The sequence below is a fragment of the Sparus aurata genome, chromosome 21, assembly GCF_900880675.1.
Source record: "Sparus aurata chromosome 21, fSpaAur1.1, whole genome shotgun sequence".
NCBI lineage: Eukaryota > Metazoa > Chordata > Actinopteri > Spariformes > Sparidae > Sparus > Sparus aurata.
The window spans coordinates 17,144,430-17,164,878 of record NC_044207.1 but is presented as its reverse complement, the minus strand read 5'-3'; the positions used below and the strand labels follow the sequence as shown (position 1 = coordinate 17,164,878).

At 40.6% G+C, this 20,449-nt stretch overlaps 4 protein-coding genes across 4 annotated transcripts; 2 read left to right on the top strand and 2 right to left on the bottom strand.

Moving 5' to 3' along the window:
* The first annotated feature begins 856 nt into the window (after positions 1 to 856).
* LOC115572906 (ras-related protein Rab-8A-like) lies at positions 857 to 6,277 on the top strand. The gene is made up of 8 exons (XM_030403396.1): positions 857 to 1,051; positions 1,675 to 1,735; positions 2,403 to 2,463; positions 2,579 to 2,656; positions 2,774 to 2,863; positions 2,977 to 3,042; positions 3,132 to 3,182; positions 3,318 to 6,277. Exons 1-8 carry the CDS (start codon positions 928 to 930, stop codon positions 3,405 to 3,407), a joined length of 621 nt encoding a protein of 206 aa, XP_030259256.1. The 5' UTR covers positions 857 to 927; the 3' UTR covers positions 3,408 to 6,277.
* A 552-nt stretch (positions 6,278 to 6,829) lies between these two features.
* cib3 (calcium and integrin binding family member 3) lies at positions 6,830 to 12,242 on the bottom strand. Its single transcript, XM_030403397.1, has 6 exons — positions 12,189 to 12,242; positions 10,210 to 10,244; positions 9,714 to 9,825; positions 9,107 to 9,254; positions 7,076 to 7,271; positions 6,830 to 6,923 (listed from the first exon to the last, which is right to left on the bottom strand). The coding sequence occupies exons 1-6, from the start codon at positions 12,237 to 12,239 to the stop codon at positions 6,902 to 6,904; spliced, it is 564 nt and encodes a 187-aa protein (XP_030259257.1). The 5' UTR covers positions 12,240 to 12,242; the 3' UTR covers positions 6,830 to 6,901.
* A 1,048-nt stretch (positions 12,243 to 13,290) lies between these two features.
* LOC115572168 (excitatory amino acid transporter 1-like) lies at positions 13,291 to 17,849 on the top strand. Its single transcript, XM_030401998.1, has 11 exons — positions 13,291 to 13,378; positions 13,616 to 13,839; positions 14,141 to 14,278; positions 14,693 to 14,900; positions 14,981 to 15,023; positions 15,303 to 15,336; positions 15,449 to 15,623; positions 15,743 to 15,976; positions 16,094 to 16,288; positions 16,781 to 16,915; positions 17,155 to 17,849. The coding sequence occupies exons 2-11, from the start codon at positions 13,641 to 13,643 to the stop codon at positions 17,297 to 17,299; spliced, it is 1,506 nt and encodes a 501-aa protein (XP_030257858.1). The 5' UTR covers positions 13,291 to 13,378; positions 13,616 to 13,640; the 3' UTR covers positions 17,300 to 17,849.
* Positions 17,850 to 18,194: 345 nt separating this feature from the next.
* Positions 18,195 to 20,392, bottom strand: admp (anti-dorsalizing morphogenic protein). The gene is made up of 5 exons (XM_030404151.1): positions 20,098 to 20,392; positions 19,857 to 19,993; positions 19,634 to 19,756; positions 19,333 to 19,516; positions 18,195 to 18,619 (listed from the first exon to the last, which is right to left on the bottom strand). Exons 1-5 carry the CDS (start codon positions 20,390 to 20,392, stop codon positions 18,195 to 18,197), a joined length of 1,164 nt encoding a protein of 387 aa, XP_030260011.1.
* Positions 20,393 to 20,449: the final 57 nt, after the last annotated feature.

The window sequence follows — 20,449 nt, the reverse complement described above, 5'->3', positions numbered from 1 at the left end:
TTATTTCTGTGTAAAGTGCAGAGTGAACAATTAATGACACAATAATCTCAAGCAGCTTTAAATCAGTATTTTTGATTCAGCAAAAGCTTTAGATTCATGTAAAATGAAGGCGTATACTTCCTCAAATATAACACTTTCCTCTCTTAACATGCCAAAAGGCCAATTAAGGGGGAAAGTGCCCAAGCACCCTTAGCTCCCCACTCTGCAAGTGCCTGAGATAAAGACACAGATCCAGGAATTTTTCTCTTTCTTTGACATCTTGAGATACGGACATTTTTTGACATTTTTGGTAATTACTCAGCAAATTTTTCATGGTCGCTGATGAAAGAAATCATGTGTATATAGGTGGTTAATATCTACAAATGAGTACAATTCAAAGCTAGCTCTGGTGGGCTTATGGGTAGTTTTAAATTTAAATTTACAGGGCTATGGAGTTTGCTAGCAGATTAAGCTTGACTAAATGAAAGGAGACTGTCAGGCCTGGGTGGAGGTATGCACTCTACCGAGGGGCCATTCTATTTGTTTACATCATCCAAGTGGATAGATTACATGTGTGCATTATTGTGTAAGCAGCATTTTAACATTGGGATGCATCACATTGTGTGTATTTTCTCACATATGTTTTGCAAATAAAATCTGCATAGCAACTAGTAGACAAATTATCGCTGCACAATAAAATGTAGTGGAGTGAAAAGAGCAAAATGAAATGAAGGCATATATCGAAGTGCTGAAGTTGACGAGGCCTCTTGAGTAGATGTACGTAGTCACTTCCTACCCTGCAGACTGCAGTGAGTGTGTGTGGGGGTAAACGCCCTCTGGATCCATTCACATATAAACTGCAGGTGGATTCCGGGCCAGCAGGGGGCATCATTTCTGCACATTCACATCACTGCTTCGCCGGGCGGGATTTCCGCAATAATATCAAGTATGGCGAAGACATACGACTATTTGTTTAAATTACTGTTAATCGGCGACTCCGGTGTCGGGAAGACCTGTGTGCTCTTCAGGTTTTCAGAAGACGCCTTCAACTCAACCTTTATCTCAACCATAGGTACGGTTTTTGTGATGTGAACTGTGGCTTTCCGTCTGTTTACAATACGCCAATGGTGCTGTCTCTTCGGCGCGGGGTATTTGCTGGAATGCTGTTTTATGCTACGTTGACGGCTGGAAGTACCGTTAGTTTCTGTTTGTCATTAATAAAAAAAACAATTGTGCTCTCAGCTGTTATGAATGTAATTAACTCGTTAAAAGGAGAGGGCAAAGGGGACACTGCTGACTGTGTGTTTTGCGTGAGGCTAATGTACGGGCGGAAATACTGGAGTGGCAACGTTGTTATAAAGTCATGCCGGGTGGCGCGCCTGCTAGCTAACTTCAGCAATTAGCCAAATAGCTCTGACTTTAGCCATCAGGCCCCGTCTACATCCTGGTAAGACACCGGAAAGGCAGATATGTAGCGCGATATAGCTGATTAATTTAACCATTATGAAAGCTCAGTTGTTCCCATATGCACATATTACTGCCGTCTAATGTGACAAGAACCCGAGTCGCCTCATATTCACTGTCCATGAATGTCATTTGATGTGTTTAAGCAGTGTCAGCCAATGTTTGACAGTTATGTTAAGCTAGCATGCTAACGTTATGATTGACATGCATGATCCTTCTTTATCCCTGCAGGCATTGATTTCAAGATTAGGACAATAGAGCTCGACGGCAAGAAGATAAAGTTACAGATATGGTAAGTTTATCTTAAACCCAGTATTACAGGGCTTGTGACATAATGGCAGTGAGTTTATCAATATTTTGTTAATAAGGTGTGGATGGCACACACTTTTCTCACAGTAATTCATGGTTCCTTTCAAAATGCAGGGTGACCACAGAAGGGGTCAACCGATGTATTTCTTAGCCGATTCTTATTATTAAAAATCAAGGAGACAAAAAGAAAAAGATATTTGCCATTGATATTTATTTGCATTAAAAATGAAACTGAAATTTCTACAGCCCATACAATTTTTAGGTACTTTTTTTTACTATTTCCATTTTCTGCTACTTTATACCCCCTCTCAGTTTTTATTGCAATCTGACAGAAGAATCACTGAATGCTAAATGTTGGCCCAAGTAATCGGCCAGGGCTGATAATCAGTCTACCCCTAGACCACAGGACCTTAAAAATTACACAATTTTTATAAAATTGAATGTAAATGTTGATTTTAGTGGAATTTGTTCCACTCCATAGTGTAGTTGCTTATCTACAATATATCAAATCCTTCCCTCATCTATCACACTGAACTGCACTGAGAAATTGATGCCAACTTTCCTATGTGATTTATCGAAGTACTGAACTTAAAGGCATTTCACATTTGATCTTTAAGTTACATTGATGTGACAATTCTGACGTTTTCCAGGGATACGGCTGGCCAGGAGCGCTTCCGAACGATCACAACAGCCTACTACAGAGGAGCTATGGTGGGTGTCTTAATGTCTTGTGAGGCACATGGAACATAAAACCACTCTCTGAGGAGGCCATGGCTCTGAAACTGAGTTATTACTGTTTACATATTTTATCTACCTCTCTTCACAGGGCATCATGCTTGTCTACGACATCACCAACGAGAAGTCTTTTGAGAATATCAAGAACTGGATAAGGAACATAGAAGAGGTAGTCACTCGCTCAAATAGTCCTTCCTTTACCTTCTTGCTACCTCTTAAAAGACCAGATGACATGATGCGGTGTGTTGTTTTTATTTAACGGCTTTTTACTTTTCGTTTGATCCAGCATGCATCTTCTGATGTTGAGAAGATGGTCCTTGGCAACAAGTGTGACATCAATGACAAGCGGCAGGTGTCCAAAGACAGGGGGGAGAAGGTAAGAGTTTGATTGAATTTAGAAAAGGAAAACATTTGATATATTTGAATAATTGTGTTTGCTGATGATTCATGAAGAAAACGTGTCGACAATGTTCACCCCTTTTCCTACAGCTTGCATTAGAGTATGGGATAAAGTTCATGGAGACGAGTGCAAAGGCCAACATCAATGTGGAAAATGTAAGTAGGAATTCTATCTTGAATTATAAAATGGTTAAGAGACCATACGTCTCAAGTCATACAATATGTGTGTTTGATCTGGTTCACAGGCATTTTTGACCCTCGCCAGAGACATCAAATCAAAAATGGACACGAAATTGGTAAGAAGTACTCTGTGCATCATGAGAAATGATTTGAAGCATGAGGACTTCTATGACTGCTGATCCATACAGCATTCTCTGAAATAACAGTTCTACATGACAGAGTAGTGACTTGTTCCTCTGTTACATTTGCAGGAGGGCAACACGCCGCAGGGGAGCAGTCACGGAGTGAAGATCTCAGAGCCTCAGAAAAAGACCAGCTTCTTCCGCTGTACCCTCCTCTGAGGACCAAGGTCTGCTCCGACACTGGCTGTCAGCTGGCTGGACATAAATGGACTGTGCTTGCTCTAAGCACTTCCTTCCCCTTTCTTCTTTATACCCACCTATGGCCTGTCCTCCCAGTCCACACACAAACCATTATATTCCCAGTACGTGGAGGAATCCTCCTCCTCTCTTCCTCTTCTGAAAGCTTCCAGTGGTGCATCTCTTCCATTTTAAGGAGATCTTTTGTTTTCATGGGTCAGAGTGCTTGACTGGTCGAGGACTCAACCAGGAGCATTGTCCAGATGTTCCTTATCACACAAAAGACAGGCTCTTACTTCCGATGTTAGTCTCTTTGTAATGCGCACTTATATTTCACACAGCCAGTAGCACAACCGAGGATGAGAAATCATTAAATTAATGTCAAGGTTTTGGGATTGCAAATACAAATGTGATATTTAGATATTTTTTTTATTAGTACCCTTTTTAAGTTATATCAACCTGAGACTGAAAGGCTTACACTCTAGTGAAACAGAGTTGCACATGCTTTCATTTTCATTACAGTGGTTGAGAATCCTGTCACGAGTAAAGCAGTCAAGGATCGGAGAAGAATTTGAGGAAGGTTTTGCATGTAGTCCTTGACAATCATTTAATATGACTAAAAATGTGTGTGTCATCTCGCTCAGATCATTACACACCACCCACATTTATATTTAACCTCTCTGCAATAGCTTTCAGGTGTTCGCAGACAGTTTGGTTACAAAAAAATAGATGTAATCCAGATCTCCTCTAGATAAATCGAATTATCAGAACATTTGTGAGCTGACATTTCTGCTTAGACTTTCTCTGGTATAGTGACCAGCAACAATGAGTTGTACATGCAAAATGTTAGAGTGGGTAACAATGCAGTGTTAGCACATTGTACTCTAAGTACACAGTTTAGGACAATATCAAGATATGCAGGCTGTATATTTTAAATAACCTTCACAATTCAGTACAGTATAATGCGATTAGAATGACATTTAATCGTTTCTATTATAATCGGTTATTCTGCCTCTTATTTTCTTGATTAATCTTTTAAAAAATGCTTCTAAAAGTTTTCTAAAGCTCGAGATGATGTCTTCAGATGTCGTGTTTGGTCTGATCAAAGGTCCAAAATACATAGAAATTCTGTGAACTATCACATCAGACAGGAAGGCAGTAAATACTACAGTAAATGTTTGACATTCTTGCTTGAAAATCGACTTAAAACTATTAGTCAGATATCAAAATACTCAACTTTTTTATGCTCTCAGTTGACTAAATGTTTCAACTCTAAAGTGTTGCCTTTAATTTGACTTGAAGGTCTTGTAGCAGCTCTGATTCACAGTGAAGCTAAATGACGTCTTCGGTTATTTAACCAATTAAAATCACTTATACTAAAGTTTCACACTGTAAGCCCCTTTTCCTGCTATCCACGCAGCTCTCCTTGCACTTTACCAGTAACTCGTGTTTTGTGTGTAGTCTGTGCCAAGTGATAGATTTGCAATACGATGACTTAGTTACAACTGTTTTGATCTATTGAGTCTTGGTAGTATAATGGGCATAATTCCTAAATTTTATTACACCTACTGATGATCTCCTATGCTATTTCACTGCTAGTGATCTACTGTCCAGTGTTCACTGAAAAACATTGCCCTAATGTACTTCAACAGCTATCTATATATTTATAAAAAGAAAAAAAAAATTGCAAGCCTGTTTCTATGCTACTGCCCTGCCAAATTCTAGTTTAAAAGTGATGTTTTCTTGGCTTATTACATGAACGCTGGCTTAACCCAAGCTGACAGTTTGTTCCCATTAGTGTTGTACATTTTCACTTGTGTGTTTGATTGTGGGACTTTCAGTTTGCCAGCTAGGTGGCACCAAAGGCACAGTATGCATTATAGGTGACCACCTGAACTCAAATTCTATCCAGTATTTTATTAAGAGCTCGAGCCACAGTGAACTAGACTTGTGCGATCCAAACGTGTACCAACTATTTAACGTTGATGTTCAGTCTGTTTCCATTGTTCCTCACGTTTCCTTCCTTCATTTGTTACTCGTCTGAAAATCAAACTCCTGTATGCACAATATCGAGGGAGGATCTGCTTTTGCTTGCCTGCACCTTTTTTTTATTTTTTGTTTTAATATCAAATAATTTGGGACCTCATGACGACCATGGCCATTTGTCTTAACCGCTAATACTCAGTTCTCTCATAGGTGAGCTATGCATTGTGAATCTTGGACCTGTGCATATGTGTGTAACACAATTTTCAGACATACTTGTAGACCTGTACAGTTGAATGTATGGGTTTTTTTCTTTTGTTGTTTATTTGTGTTTTGTCATTCACTGAGCCAAAAACAGGACACTCTCTGTTTTGGAGAAATGGCTGCATCAATGCGAGCAAATCTTAAGCTTGATGGCAGATGACGTAGGAAGATTCTGGGGCGTTGAAATGTGGAGGTAGCTGTCGTCTCGTTCGAGTGATTCTGTAGCTTTAAGTCTTAAACAGAAACATAGGGAGCAGATGTTTGCAGGACTTGAGTTGTATCATTTGCAACTGAAATGATACTCCCTCATTGATTTTGTTTTTAAATCATATCCTTTTTTCTTAAGACTGCTATCACGTCATCATATACTGTACATCCCTTTTTACAGCCATATTTTCATTCCAGTGATTGTGAAGTACACAGGGAGAGTAATAGAATAAGTTTTGGAAAAAAAAAAGGTGAAAAAAAAAACATTGTAAATATCACATTGAAAAAAGAGATCTACTTAAATTGTACTGTACTTTCTAAACCCAATATGAAAATGTATCTACAATTTGTAGATATGTGTACTTTTTGATTTAATAAAACGAGATTATAAAATGTAACGTTCACTGTCTTTATTGGCTGGCTGTCAGAGGAAACTACACCGTCAGTTGACCCCATGCTCTCACAATGGAGTTTGACTGCTTTCATGACAAATGGCTCTCCTTTTATTGGCTCGCTGGGAGCCACTGGAATATTCTGGCATGTGTTTCTTTCATAGTCCGATGTAACTGAACCCCTTTAGATACAAGACACAAATCTACTGTTGATGGTCATAACTAATGAGCCTTGTCCTGATGGATTGGTTGATGCTGCCACCTGATGACAGACCTGCAGTCACACCATGACCGGTGTTATTTCTGCATTTGCAATTGCAAGGAAATCGGATGTGGGCTTGGTGTGTTGGTACAGGTCAAACAAATACAAGTACAGTAACGCTCCCATGAAAGACAAGAAGATTGATAGTTACTCAGAATTTACTCTGGATGCAAAGTATCAAAGTCTGATGATCTATGATGAAGATCAGAATGTTTTTGGTTATAAATATTTTACAAAATAAAAAGCAAAAATCTACAGCATAATCACAAGATAATCATTTGTGTTGAGGTGTCAAGATTCCCCCCACTTTCCAGAAATTCTTCATCAAAATAAGTCCGTTGATATGTACATGTGATTGCTTCAGTCCTTTAAATCCTTATGTGGAAAGTGCTGTGAACAGAAATGAGAATAGTTTAAAGTTCCTCATTAGCAGTCAAGGTAGACAGTCAGGTAAATGCACATTAGATTAAATAACAAATATACAATAAATGCTTTCTTTTGTATTGATGTGGAATTACCCTCTATGGCTCTGATTGGCCTACCTGAGGAACTCTGGTGCTCGAACAATCATATGCTGGAAGTCCTCAAGTGACAGACGCCCGTCATTGTCCAGGTCAGCCTCGTCTATCACCTTCTCACACACCATCCTCACCTCGTCTTCTGTAAGCTCGTTACGGGTCAGTTTGTTCAGCGTCTTCTCCAGGTCTGACTTGCAGATGAAGTCGTCATTGTTGAAATCTTGGAAGAAAATGATTCAGTGAATCATTTATGTCATCTTTTTTTTTTTGCATCAGTGGTCAGCCAAGTTGGACAAAACAAGGTATTTGAATTTTGGCGATCAGCTATTTTCTTTAATTTTAAATAACCAGCAGATCAAGCATTACCATCATTATATAATTTTAGTTTCAGCCAAAGAGATATTCTTCATATATTCTGAACTATTATGGATGGATGCCTACCTATTCCTACTTAACTGATATTTGTTACAATATTACAATATTGTATTCAAATTGGACTTTTGCCAATTAAAATTGCATTAAACTTTTTGTTTTCCTCGCAATTTTTGTCATTGTGGAAACTGCAATGTTAAACTACTATATTGATATACTGTAAAGGAGCAATATATACGAATTAAGTTGAAAACATTTTTTTTTAGAAAATGACCTTTTATCATCAACAAGGTGTGAGTAACAGCCATGATGTTTATGTATTGTGTAACAAAAATATCTACCTAAGTTTGCATGCTAACCCACTAGCCCTGTCCCGTCCTGATCAACAATCCCCTGGTTCCCCAAATTCCTAGTCTGGGCTGCTAGCTGCATGGCTAACTGAGCTAATTAGCTGGCAGCTAGAGTTAGCAGCAGTTAGCAGCTACTGAGTGACAGGCAGCCCCATATTTGATTTTTGGTTTTGAGTAATTAATTCAACAAGAGGCCAATTCTTACGTAATGCACCTTTAAAGCATTGATAAAACATATCTGCTAAGCCTTAAATATTCAATCAACACACTCAGTCCTTTGTTAGAGAGTTCACTTCAGGCATCCTCATCAGTCTCACTCATAACACACCACACCTTTGTTGTGTGCCACCCCTCCCTTGTTTTTCCCCCTCTATTGGTCAGAATAATAAATGAAACGTCTCCCTGACCCATGACCATGGTCATGTGTATGTAACTTCTTCATCAGTCAGCATTTATTAATTAGGGGGGACCCTGGTGCTGAGCACAAACTGGGCATTGACAAGCTCTTTGCCTGTATAATGGGCTGCTTAATCATTTATAACATCCTATGCACCATCCGCCATGCTTACAGCTCCTAACCCTTCACCCCGCTCCCTTTTCAAATAAAAAAAGATGATCTTGAGCTTAACTTCCATGGGTAAATATGAGTTATTCAGATGAAGACTTTCAGAAGCCTATTTTAGTTTACATTTATTCTTAACATTTACATGCAAACTTAAAACGCGTGCTAAAGTGCCCTACTGGGAGCCAAAACGTGCGCTAAACTACCCTCTTGGGTGGAAAAAACATACTAAACTGCCCCTCTGGCTGGTTAAAACATGATAAACTGCCCTCTTGGGTGGTCTATTTTATCTTTTTGCCCCTGCCCTTCAAAAAGTCTGTGCACGCCACTGAGTTCAACAAAGAGTAAAATAAAAAATTTTGGTGCTCATTTCTGTATTTTGTCACCTTCACCAAATGTTCTTTTCCACATGTTGGGTTTTAATGATGTGTGAACAAAAATAAGAGGGTATCTAAAATAAATTCTTTTGTTGATTTTGCTTCGTACACATCAGTTGTTGTGTGACTCCAAGCAACAAGAAAAGAAGAAATCAGCGATCTCTCTCTTAATTTCAACCCAACCAGTCGAGTCTGATGGCCTCCCACCTTAAGTCTGGGTCTGCTCTGAGGTTTCTGCCTGTTAAACGGCAGTCTTTTCTTGTATTAATGCTCATTGGGGAAAGGTGGGTCTCAGTCTCTGACTCGTGTGAGTTAAAAGTTTAATTAAACGGTATATAAGTTTAATTATACATAAATGATACAATTTTTTGAACCATTCCTTTGAATATTTTACCATAAATTTTGAAAGCATAGTAGGCCTTTAGGTCCCGTGGAGCCATCTCACTCAGGACTGAAAACATGTCCAGGAAGTCATCCAGTGTCATGTTCCCCTCACCGTCCTCAGAGAAAACCTCAGCAATCCTCTGACGAAACGGGTTGTCCTGGACAGAGAAGACACCAGAAACTTCTGTACACAGTTGAGTGCAGTTCATCATCTGCACCGCGGTTGTGTGTTTGTGTTGGTTCATATCTCATGTTCTAGTATGATTTCTGTTTATAACAGATAATTCAAGTGAGCTTCAGAAAATATAATTTGGACTGATCAAGTACCACAAGGGAAAGTATAATCTTCACAGCCTTGCTCTCTCTTTCTCAGGACATGTCAGTGACTAGCATGTTCACACACACGTTTACCTTGCTGTCATTGTGTAAAGAGGCATATAATTGACTCATTTCCAACAAGTGTGCCCCAAGAGACTCACCAGCATTCTTCAAGTTTAAAGGAGTCGGGTAACGTATAACCTTTCAAAGAATTCTGTCGATTAGTTGGCCATTAATTATGGATTGGGAACACAGGGAGAGAGCGGGTCTGCCGGGTGTGTGTGGACCAGTGGGTCTACCTTCAGCTCTGGCATGCTGCCAATCAGCTCATATGGTAACTTCACATCTGGGTGGTTGGTGTAGTCAAGAGGAACGAGCTGCGGTGCCAAATCCCGATAGCGGTAGAAGAGCCTAGGGAAACGTTTAAAACATTTACTTTACTATTAAATTACAAGATATCTTTTATGTCATGTAGCTGCGTGTTTTATTTTGGCATTTGGAAGTTAAGGAAAGTTAATTTAGAGAACTCCTGTTCAGCTGCAGGGTATTTTTCTCTATTGTGCTCAGTGTGAAATAACTGAAAGTTTCAGCGCAGTAAAGTTTGAAAAGGGAGATTTTAAACACCACGTGATCTCAACGTTAGCCAGCCCAGCAGTGGCCGGTTATAATGATACTGTAGTTTAGAGTTACAGTACATTATTGTGCAGAGCAAAACAAAAATGTATTTGTTTTACACCAACGATTCAAACGTGTCAAAATGTGGTATGTTTTGATATCAGTGACATCACTGCTCACCTCAGAATTTCCTTTCTTGTAAAATACGTGCAGTCCTGCAAATACAATGAGATCATGGCAGGAAAGTGGAGTTATTCCAACAAACATTGCAATGTAGCTGTTCAAACATGCTGCTCCTGCTAAATCAATATTAAGCTTAAGGTTGGTTTATTGTTTCAGGTGGCAGAACTACAGATGTATTGGCAACAAAATCAGAATTAGGTCATTTTGCAATAAGTTATCCATTGCAGCATTATGTTGTTACATTGTTTGTTAATAGTTAAAAGTGCAATATGTAAGAACTGGCCACCTGTTGAGTTCATACTCACCGTATCGTAGCAGCATTTCACAAGAGTAACTGTTGACTGTATCCTGTTTATGTATCCATTACTATCGCTACTGTTAGCTTGCTACTTAGCATGCTAACTCCAGCTGATATCTCTGCAACACAATACCGAGATGTCTTTGCGTTGACATCAAAACTGTTATCTCTTTGCATTCTGTTGATAATTGTAGTTCATTTGTGAACATTTTTAACTAAAATTACATATTGCACCTTTAACATGTAAGCAATTATTTACCTTCTTTATATACTTCTATATCCATTTAGTGTGGTAAAATCTCAAAGTCTCTATAAACTTAAGCTATGCAATAAATCGAGTTAAGTGAAAATAGTTCAGTGTTTCTCTCTGAAACATCGTGGTATCAAATGGAAATACTTACATAAAGTACCTGAGAAATAATCCTCAGAGTGAAACTCTTGCCAAAAAGCAACCAAGGCTTTATTTGTGATTGAATATGAGTCAAACTTTCGTGTAAATGCATAATTACGACGAAACAGGCACTTTTGAGATTTACCGTAGTTTCGTTTTCGGGCAAGCTCATTTTCAATGGGGTGCAGGGGCACTCTTATGCTAGCATCAGAATCGATATATTTAGTTAGTGCGACCTAACAGGCAGGAAAGTAATGGCCGGAGGTGCTACTGCTAACGTGAGTTGTCCAAAAACTTTCTTTTTAGTAAACTCTGTGTACACAAACAATGTTTTCAATGCTCGTGTTCATGTGTAGAGACCCTGGTAATACTACGAGCAAAGTTTCATGTTGTGTCGAGCCTTCTTAGTGTGAATAGCTATTTTGAGGCTAGTGTAAAAGTGCCCCTGCACCCTATTGAAAATTATCTTGCCCGAAAACGAAACTGCAGTAAATCTTAAAAGGGCCTCTTTCGTCGTAATTATGCATTTACACAAAGGTCTGACTCATATTCAATCACAAATAAAGCTTTCACTTTAACAGTACCACACAAAGGTCATAGTAGTAGTAGTAGTAGTAGTAGTGGAGGTGTACTTAGTTACCTTCCATCGCTGGATGTATATGAATACAGATATTATTATTCAAATGTTTAAATGCTTGATTATTAAAATATGGCCACTATGTAGTTTTGGAGAAGAAATTCAAACTCAGATTTTTAATATTCATAACATTAATGAGGTAATAATACAAACTCATAAATATTTATTTTTTCCAAAACCGAATAAACAAGCTGTTCTCAGAGGAAAATAAGGTCCCCAGAACACTGTTTGGAGCAAGAAAGGTGGCAGGGCCAGCCACATATAAACAAAGTAAAACACTTCAAATTTATTTTTTTTAGGCATTAAAATATCAGTGAAGGCAGATCTTTCTCATTTTGTCAAAATGTCTTCACCAAAACTACATAGTGCACCTTTAACTTAATGCATCCTGTCAGTATCTTGGACCTTTGAACAAATGACTGTTACATTTCCAAAGACTATATCAAATCAACAAACACTATCAGGAGCGCTTTGACTTGTTTCAACACTGTTCCGCTGCCTGAAGAGGTGCAGCACACGACTCTGGAATTTGTAATCAAAGAAAAAAAAATGCAAATTAGTCTGATAAGATTGTTTCCAGATGCCAGTAGCTCCGTGAGAGTGACTGAGGCTAATCGTCTCATTCAAACAGAAACAGGACTGACACCAACCTGATAGGCGTCTAGCTGCTGTGCCGAAAAGATGGTCTGTTTATTCCCCATGTCTGAGCTTGCAAACACCAAGCCTCAGGTCCATCGCTGCTCCGACATCCACTGCTTATTTTCAGGGTGTGTGGATATGTCAGATATGAAATACTGGGACAAAAGGAAGCCAGAGCCAAAGAGGAGATCAGGTGTCGGGCTGCCACGGGGCCATTTGGTCCCCATTATAATGGCAGCATTTCATCGTTTTCTCCATTGTGAATAGCAGCCCCTCTGACAATGAATAAGGGCTGTCGTCCAGCATCATGCCAAGTGGTATCAACCCCCTTTAGTGCCACTCTATGGCCAACGCCTCGGTCACTGCTCAGGTTACACTCTTTAGAGACAGGGTTTTGTAGCCGGCAAATAGACTTTTTGATGCGAGACAAGTTTTGTTTCAGCTGAGAACCAGATCATTGGATATTAATCTATTTATTGAAAACATTTTTCAGTTTTGCTTTTAGGTCAGATGTTACATATAGGTCAGATATTACAATGCTGAGCTAAACTAAACTTGAAAATGTAGGGGAAACAAACATTGCCTTTTATCCTGCTATCGTAATTTAGAATTACAGATGTTAAGTGGAACAGTTAGTGGTTTAAGTGACAAAAAGAAAGGATTTATGTAAAATCCAACATATAGTAGTCAGGGTGCTCTCTGTAAGTTGGGACACACTGCTGGGACCCAAAATGTCTTCCAGCATAAAGGAATAATGTTTATACACATTTAGAATGAAGAGAATAAAGTCGATGTGTGCTTTGCTGCTGTTTGGTTAGATTCCTGTCCTCCAGCAGCCTCCGCCTTTGTTTGCTCCCTGCCTGGAGGGTTTATATTCCTGAGTTGACCCTCTAACAAGGATATGACTTGCAAAGTCATGTTTGTTACCATACTTTTCCTCCCGAAAAGCTTCTGCAGCATGAACGGTGCCGAGAAGTCAAACAGCAGTGCTACTTCCAAATGTGTGCGTTCTTTGAAGTCAAATATCCAGTGTTTCCTGTTCAACAAACTTGTATGGAAAGGCAAACTAAGAGATAACAGATGGCTCGAGGGAATGGGAGGAATAGAGAATAGGTAAAAAGAAGAATATTAGTGTGAACTTACAGCAAAACCGAGTCTTATGGCAAGAGGGAATCATCTGGAACTTTCCAGTCTTTAAAAGGTTTGACTCAATGATTTCTTTACTGGGGCTGATAGACAGTGAAAGGGGGATTTAATTTCTGTAGGCTTGCTTTGGCTTGAATAGAGTGAACTGTTGTATCTTCTTTCTCTAAAAACAGTAAATTCTGTTCTCTTCCTTTTCAATATTATACACTACTTCGGATAGCTGTCATGAACAGGCATAATTTGTAATGCCCCATCAAGAAGATTAATATCCTTGCTGTCTTCTCTTTTGCAGTTTATATTGTGTCACTGCATGAAGCATGAAGGTGATGCCTCTCATCTCTAATGGTTTGTCTAAGCTGAGCACAGTGGACATCGCAGATGTCAACACTACCGAGACATGCCAGGAGCCTTCAGAGTCCTCAAGTTTGGAGTCTTTACGCCAGAATAAATGTAATATTACAGGTTTTCTCCGGAGAAATGCTTTTGTTCTTCTCACTACAGCTGCTATTTTCATCGGTAAGTCTCTTTATGGACTACTGTCAGTTATTTCAATTGATCGCTCTGACACAGTACGTCTTTGAATCTTTGAATCTTGAACATGTTGTTAAGTTTCATGTCATGCCAGCTGCCAGTACATCAGGGATGTACCTAACAAAGTATGGGTTGCGGGTGCCGTAATGAGGTGTAATGATATTATCCCTGCAGTGTTTTTTGTCTTGATTTTTTCTGCATTTGTCATTTTCTCTGCATGAAACAGAGCGTGTTTAACGTTTGATAGCTGTGATGACATGTTGGCCTTTGTCTATGTTTCTACAAGGGGTTGGCCTGGGCTTGGCTCTGAGGCCCAGTAAGATGACAGCCAGAAGTATAAAGTACTTCACTTTTCCTGGAGAGCTGTTGCTGCAAATGCTACAGATGTTGGTGCTTCCTCTCATCACCACCAGTGTGATTTCAGGTTAGATACCGCGCATGCCACCGTGCACATGATTAGCATTGTTTGATGTGTTGGGGAAAAAAGCCCTTAACCATGGCAGATTTAATGCCACATCTTTCTTCCTACCTGTAGTGCTATTTACCCATCTAGATTGTTTTGGTGTGAGTTGCAGAGTTCTAGAGATATCAGCTGTAGAGATGTCTGCCTTCTTTGCTGCCTTACTCAGTGTTATTAACACTGCTTTTGAGTTTATTATGAGGCATGCATCTTTATATTTCTATTTCTAGTAGAATTGTTTTTTGTAATGTATAACCGTTTAATGCAAATTATTTTACATCTAATTTTATTTTTAAAATCGAATTTCGCCATACTGTGACATTGCTATTCTACATACATTGAGTTATGTTAAAGTGACGCAACTTCTTTTTATCTTAGCCATGGCATCTGTGGACAGGAAGTCTTATGGGAAAGTTGGACTTCGGGCTCTCTGCTATTACATCATGACCACCATCATGGCTGTGTCCACAGGCATCGTCCTAGTTGTTCTTATCCAGCCGGGGAAATCACCCAGTGACACATCACCGTCCTCTGGTGGTCAAGTGAAGGCTGTGCAGACTGTGGATGCCTTTCTGGATCTGATCAGGTCTCTTTCAAAAAAGGAACAATCCGCTCAATCAGATGTCAGCGTTCAATCAAAGCTTACTCAGTGTTTTTGCTTTGCAGAAACATGTTTCCCCCGAATATGGTGGCTGCCTGCTTCAGACAGGTGAGACATTCAGCGGTCATGGTTTCTTTAGCAGCCCTGACAGCGCCAGCTGCTAATGTTTTCAGTGTTTTAATCTGTGCGTGTGTCATCATGTAAGAATTTGGTCCTGGATACACCTTTCGTAGCAGGAACTACCACTGTAGGATTTTGTCTGAGGACAGGTTTTGACCATGCAATAGTGCCACAATCATGTAAGATACAATCATGAAACCTTTTTGTTTTTTGTTTTCCCTTATGATACTTGTTAACAGTGATGATTTTTCTCTCTTGTTTTTCCAGTATAAAACTGTTTACTCCAAAATTAATCTGACAAGTGAGTACACCAGGACTTTCTGTGTCCCTTCATGTGACTGTGATGGATTTATTTTATTTCATATGAGTGGCTGTTATCATGACCTGTAACAGCACTTCTCGGACCCCAATAGATGACACAGTTCCGATGTCAGGCACCTCAGACGGAATCAATATTTTGGGTTTATTGGTCCTCTCCATTGCCTTTGGCCTCACCCTGGGCTATATGGAGAATGAGGGAAAACCTGTGAGGGACTTTGTAGACTGCTTGAATAAAGCGGTCATCCATCTGATCAGCATAGTCATCTGGTAAGAACAAGAAGCTTCTGCATGAAAATGTAGATCATAACATATTGACCTTGTTTCACAACACAGTATCAAAATGCTCCAGTCTTTGAAATATATGCTGCCTCTGCTGAATCCCACAGGTATTCCCCGGTGGCGATCGTCTTTTTGGTTGGAGGAGAGATTTTGCAGCTGAAAGACATTAGCGTTATCGGTCTGCAGCTTGCCATGTATTCTCTGACTGTGATCACTGGCCTACTGATCCACTGTTTCTTCACCCTGCACCTCATCTATATCATCTTCACACGCAAGAACCCCTTCAAGTTAGTAGGTGGTGTACTCGAGGCTCTCACCACTGCCTTTGGGACCTCATCCAGGTGGGTTTCACTTTCATTTTGTTTACAGGCTACAGCACACACATTTAAGTAAAGACGGATCTGGACTACGAAAATATAGTCTGTATTACATAAATGTGATTTTTTTTTCTCTCCCAGTGCTGTGGCCGTGCCCATCACCATACGCTGTCTGGAGCAAAATCTAAACATGGACAAACGGGTGACACGCTTCATGGTGCCCGTAGGGAGCACGATGACCATGGACGGCACAGCGCTTTACGAGGCAGTAGCTTCCATATTCATAGCCCAAGTTCATGATATGGAGCTCACATTTGGTCAAATCATCATCATCAGGTATGATGAAATGCAGAGTGTACACATGTTCTATTGCTACACCTCTAAAAACTACATCAACATAAAAATGTAGAGGAATTCACTTTCTTACTGCTAAACTAAGCTAACTTGGTGCTGGTTGTCGCAGCCCCTACATAAAAGTGTCATCAATCTTTACAACTAAATCTTGGCAAGGAAACAACTGACAATATGTGGTGGGACTTTTCAAGATGCCTTAAAGAGACAGGCCCTCACAGGCCCTTACTGTAAGGCATATAAAAATGTTGTAGCAGACAGCCAAATAAGCCGTGTGAACTGAAAGTCAACATAATATTGAATGTTCAAGTGTTAGTCTTTTGGGTTGTTTTTCGTAGTAAATCATGCTGTATTTGTATGTTTTACATCTAGCTCACTTTCATTCATTTGTGTCATTTTTTATGATGCTTAGATATTTTTTCCCGTCCCATCTACAAACAAAACCCTCCTAAATACACGTGTTGTGTGTAATTCCAGTATCACAGCCACAGTGGCGGCTATCGGGGCCACGGGAATCCCACAGGGCGGCATTGTAACCATGGCGATAGTGTTGACATCAGTTGGACTGCCCCTTGAAAGCATTTCATTCATCATCACAGTTGACTGGATGCTGTAAGTGTGTGTCTGTTTGTCTGTGAGCATGCTGGGAGAGGCCAGTCGTGTTCACGTGTCGACAGCAAACTGATTTAAAAGATGAGTCTGCACAAGTGCTGCTAACATTGTACAATCTGCTGTCAATCATGCAGTCTCGCTGGATTGTTTGCTGTCACACATTAGACTTCTTACATTTGTTTCTGGTTGCGGTCACGTCAAGTTCTTTACCTCAGAACGTCCTGTGTGTTTGTTGACAGAGATCGTCTGAGGACCACCACCAATGTGCTTGGTGACTGTATCGGCGTGTGTGTGGTGCAGCATCTCTCGAAACACGAGCTGGAGAGCCACGGTTCTACAGAAGAGTGTTTCGTGGCAGAGAACCGAGTTACAACTTTCAACTGAGACGTGATACCAAAGAGCATCCCCTCCTATTCCTCAGTCCCTGTGGAGTTTTGTTTTGACTTTTGTTTCTGTTTTTTGATGCAAGCAAAATGAGTGTTTAGGAAATACATGATGGTGCCTGTACAGATTTATCTCAAATTACGTTTAATATACAACAATAACTTTCTACAGCTAAATCTACTTGGATGAGGTATTAAATACAGTATGTGTTATAAAAAGATAGCTGGTTACTGCACGTAAAAGCAACATTATGTAGAAATTGGCACTGAATGTGATTTGGCGCCCCCCACATTTCTTTGAGAGCAGCACCACTGTCTTAAATACAAATCCCAGGTCAACAACTTCTCTGACATAATGTAGGTGAGAACTATGTTGAAGACCGAAGATTTACTTAGTTTGAAGTTGGTTGGTTACATTTCTTCATAATCAAATTATGGAAACTGTGATCTTTTTAAAAGATCGTAAAAATTCTTCCATTTTGACCATTCATTCCTGTCATTACAAGGTTACAAATAAACCACCCTCATTGACCAATGGGTGACCGTATGGCTTGTTCTGATGGTTAAATATTTTGTTCCTCTGTCATTATTATTTCAGATGTTCTTGAAATAAAGTATTTTAGGAATGAAATCACGTTAAACTTTGTTTACATCTTTTATTCTTCGTTGTAATAATTCACAACAGAAATCATAAAATATACACATTCAGATCTCTCACAGGATATCACTTCCATCACTGCCATATATTATAATTTATGGATATTTACATATATTACAATGCCACACATGGTACTCTGCACATTATTCATTAGTTGCGATTGAGTTTTAAAAGGCAGTTGGCCCTGTCTATATTTTTATGGACATATCTGCAGTCTGACACCAGTGACTAGCTGATGTCAGTGGCAGCCACAGCTTCCAGCCACCATGTCGTTGTACTGTTTCAGCACCACATTCTCATCGTCGTCAAAGTACAGCAGGTTGATGGAGAAGAGCTTGTCCGGCACGCAGCACGGCGTCTCGATGCCTTTCATCAGCTTCAGGGCGTTGATGATGGACTGGACGGTGGCGTGGTTGGTCGGCCTCATGTTCTGACCCAGGGGGAAGGGGCAGGAGCCTTTGCAGTGGTAAGCGTTGTAGCCCCGGGGTGACACGATCCATCCCGACCAGCCGATCTCCTCGAAGTCGACATAGAGGGGCATGCGCTGGCAGGGCGAGGACACACCCTCCTCCTCGCTGTAGTCCACGGAGCGGGCGCTGCGGGAGGATGGGCCTGACATGGGGGCCTGGGGGAGGCTGGATGTGGCAGTGGTATCATTTGGGTCTGGTGAAGGACAGAAGAGTTTTTTTTGTTAGAAATCACATTATTTTATACAGTATGTGTCGTGAGTAATAAGAGTTTTTCTAAGTGTTATAGGTGAATTGGTGTACAAGTGAAAGAACCGTTTGGGGCCTTCTGTTTTCTTTTGTTTTCTTTCTTCCCACAATTCTCTTAAAAAACTGAAATCAACTTGAGCTTTCTCACGACCATGACACAGCAAATTTAGTTTTAACTGTGACAAACTGGAATAATAAGTGCTATTTGTAAGAAAAGTGTATTTTTGAGTGAACTGCTTTGGGTTTTGAAACTCGCCAAAGTCTGACGTGTTGGGATGGTGGGCTTCCCAACCTAAAATCGCAATGCTTCAGTATTTGTTGGTAATGAGACTCGAAAATTTACTTTTTTTACAAATAGCACCTTTAAGCAAATTTCTTAACAGCAGACAGCTGACGACAGCATGGTTCTGGTAGCCGAGCAGCATTAGAGGTCAGATCTTTCTCAAGAAAGACATCGTATAATTGATTGTAAAGTATAAAATGTACACTGAGTAACAGTGATGAAGAGATAAAGGTGGTTGGGGGACCCATGGTTTACCAGAGGACCTATAATTTTAATCTACACTCCCACTCATCCTGAGTAAGACCACAAAAATACCAGAGCTGTGTATTCTAACTGTCACTGGGTGCATTACAAAGGCATTTAAGTCTCACCTAAGCTCTCAAGAGAAGTGGAGCGGCGGCCGTCGTCAGTGAACAGGACCAACATGGGCTGTTTGCTCTGGTGGTGGTTGCGCCCTGAAGCAAAGCGGATCATTTTCATATCCATCTGGCTTCCTCCCAGGGTCCGAACCACCACATGGAGCCCCAGGTTGCTGCCTTCATCTACCATCCAGGAGCGAACCTTCATGAAAAGAAAAAAAAAATCACATGGGTCTATTAAAACACAGAAGCCAAGCAGTTCTGATCACATTTCCCCTTTAGGAGTGAACACAGGCCTTAAAGAGAAGTGGATACTTACAGCTTGTGTGATGGTGAACACTTCCCAACCAGTAGAGTGGACTGGGATGAGGCGAGAGGACAGCAGCTTCTTCTCTTGTGTGTTGTTGTTCACGCTGGTGTCCAGCAGCTGATAAACACTCACCTGAAACAAAACAGAGGAGATGGAGGATTACAGGAATGTCCAAATGTACCCCACTTGAATTCATGAAGTTGATCAGTTCGTTGTATTTCATGGTACATACCTGGCAGAAATGATGCCTGTTGAATGTCAGAGATGCCTGAGGTCGCAGTTTGAAGAGATGGAGCTCTGCAGTGAGGATCTTCTCAGTCCTGGCCACCGTGGACAAATTGAACCTGTACTCCACCTGTTCACTGCGCACTGCAATTGAAATTCGTATGATTAGACACCAGAACAAGCGCGACCGTGACTCATAATCTACAGCAGGCAAGCGCAAACGTGTGCTCACAGAAATCTGATCTTACATTTGTCAAAGAAGCTGCGCACAGTGTTGCCCTCCAGAAGATACGGGTCCTTGGTCACGCCGTCCACGTCAGCCACCGTGTTGTACAGATCGAGCATGTACTGAGGTGCCTGCTTGTGCCCGTGGATAGCAGGGGGGTCCTCCATCCCAAACACCTCCAGGAGCCTCTTGATGGCAGCCGAGCGGACTTCCTCTGACTCGTTCTCGGCGGCGAAGTGATTCTCCAGGTAGTTGAGGGAAGGCCGTGCAGCGGCGGCGCACAGCAGAGACGCAAAGCTGATCGCAAACATCAACATCTCGGAGGTCTGAGTAGGTTGCTGGCGCTTCGGTGTACTCGGTCCACACAACCGTCC

Excerpts from the sequence above, each read along its gene's own strand:
- LOC115572906 (XM_030403396.1), top strand. The coding sequence starts at position 928 with ATGGCGAAGACATACGACTATTTGTTTAAATTACTGTTAATCGGCGAC. Across the intron at positions 1,736-2,402 it reads AAGATAAAGTTACAGATATG|GGATACGGCTGGCCAGGAGC; the intron begins GTAAGTTTATCT and ends GACGTTTTCCAG. Across the intron at positions 3,183-3,317 it reads CAAAAATGGACACGAAATTG|GAGGGCAACACGCCGCAGGG; the intron begins GTAAGAAGTACT and ends TTACATTTGCAG.
- cib3 (XM_030403397.1), bottom strand. The coding sequence starts at position 12,239 with ATGGGGAATAAACAGACCATCTTTTCGGCACAGCAGCTAGACGCCTAT. Across the intron at positions 9,826-10,209 it reads ACAAGAAAGGAAATTCTGAG|GCTCTTCTACCGCTATCGGG; the intron begins GTGAGCAGTGAT and ends ACGTTTCCCTAG. Across the intron at positions 9,255-9,713 it reads GCAGCATGCCAGAGCTGAAG|GACAACCCGTTTCGTCAGAG; the intron begins GTAGACCCACTG and ends TTCTCTGTCCAG.
- LOC115572168 (XM_030401998.1), top strand. The coding sequence starts at position 13,641 with ATGAAGGTGATGCCTCTCATCTCTAATGGTTTGTCTAAGCTGAGCACA. Across the intron at positions 15,024-15,302 it reads TGGCTGCCTGCTTCAGACAG|TATAAAACTGTTTACTCCAA; the intron begins GTGAGACATTCA and ends TTGTTTTTCCAG. Across the intron at positions 16,916-17,154 it reads ATCACAGTTGACTGGATGCT|AGATCGTCTGAGGACCACCA; the intron begins GTAAGTGTGTGT and ends GTTTGTTGACAG.
- admp (XM_030404151.1), bottom strand. The coding sequence starts at position 20,392 with ATGTTGATGTTTGCGATCAGCTTTGCGTCTCTGCTGTGCGCCGCCGCT. Across the intron at positions 19,757-19,856 it reads ACAGGCATCATTTCTGCCAG|GTGAGTGTTTATCAGCTGCT; the intron begins GTATGTACCATG and ends GTTTTGTTTCAG. Across the intron at positions 18,620-19,332 it reads CCGCTCCACTTCTCTTGAGA|ACCCAAATGATACCACTGCC; the intron begins GCTTAGGTGAGA and ends GTCCTTCACCAG.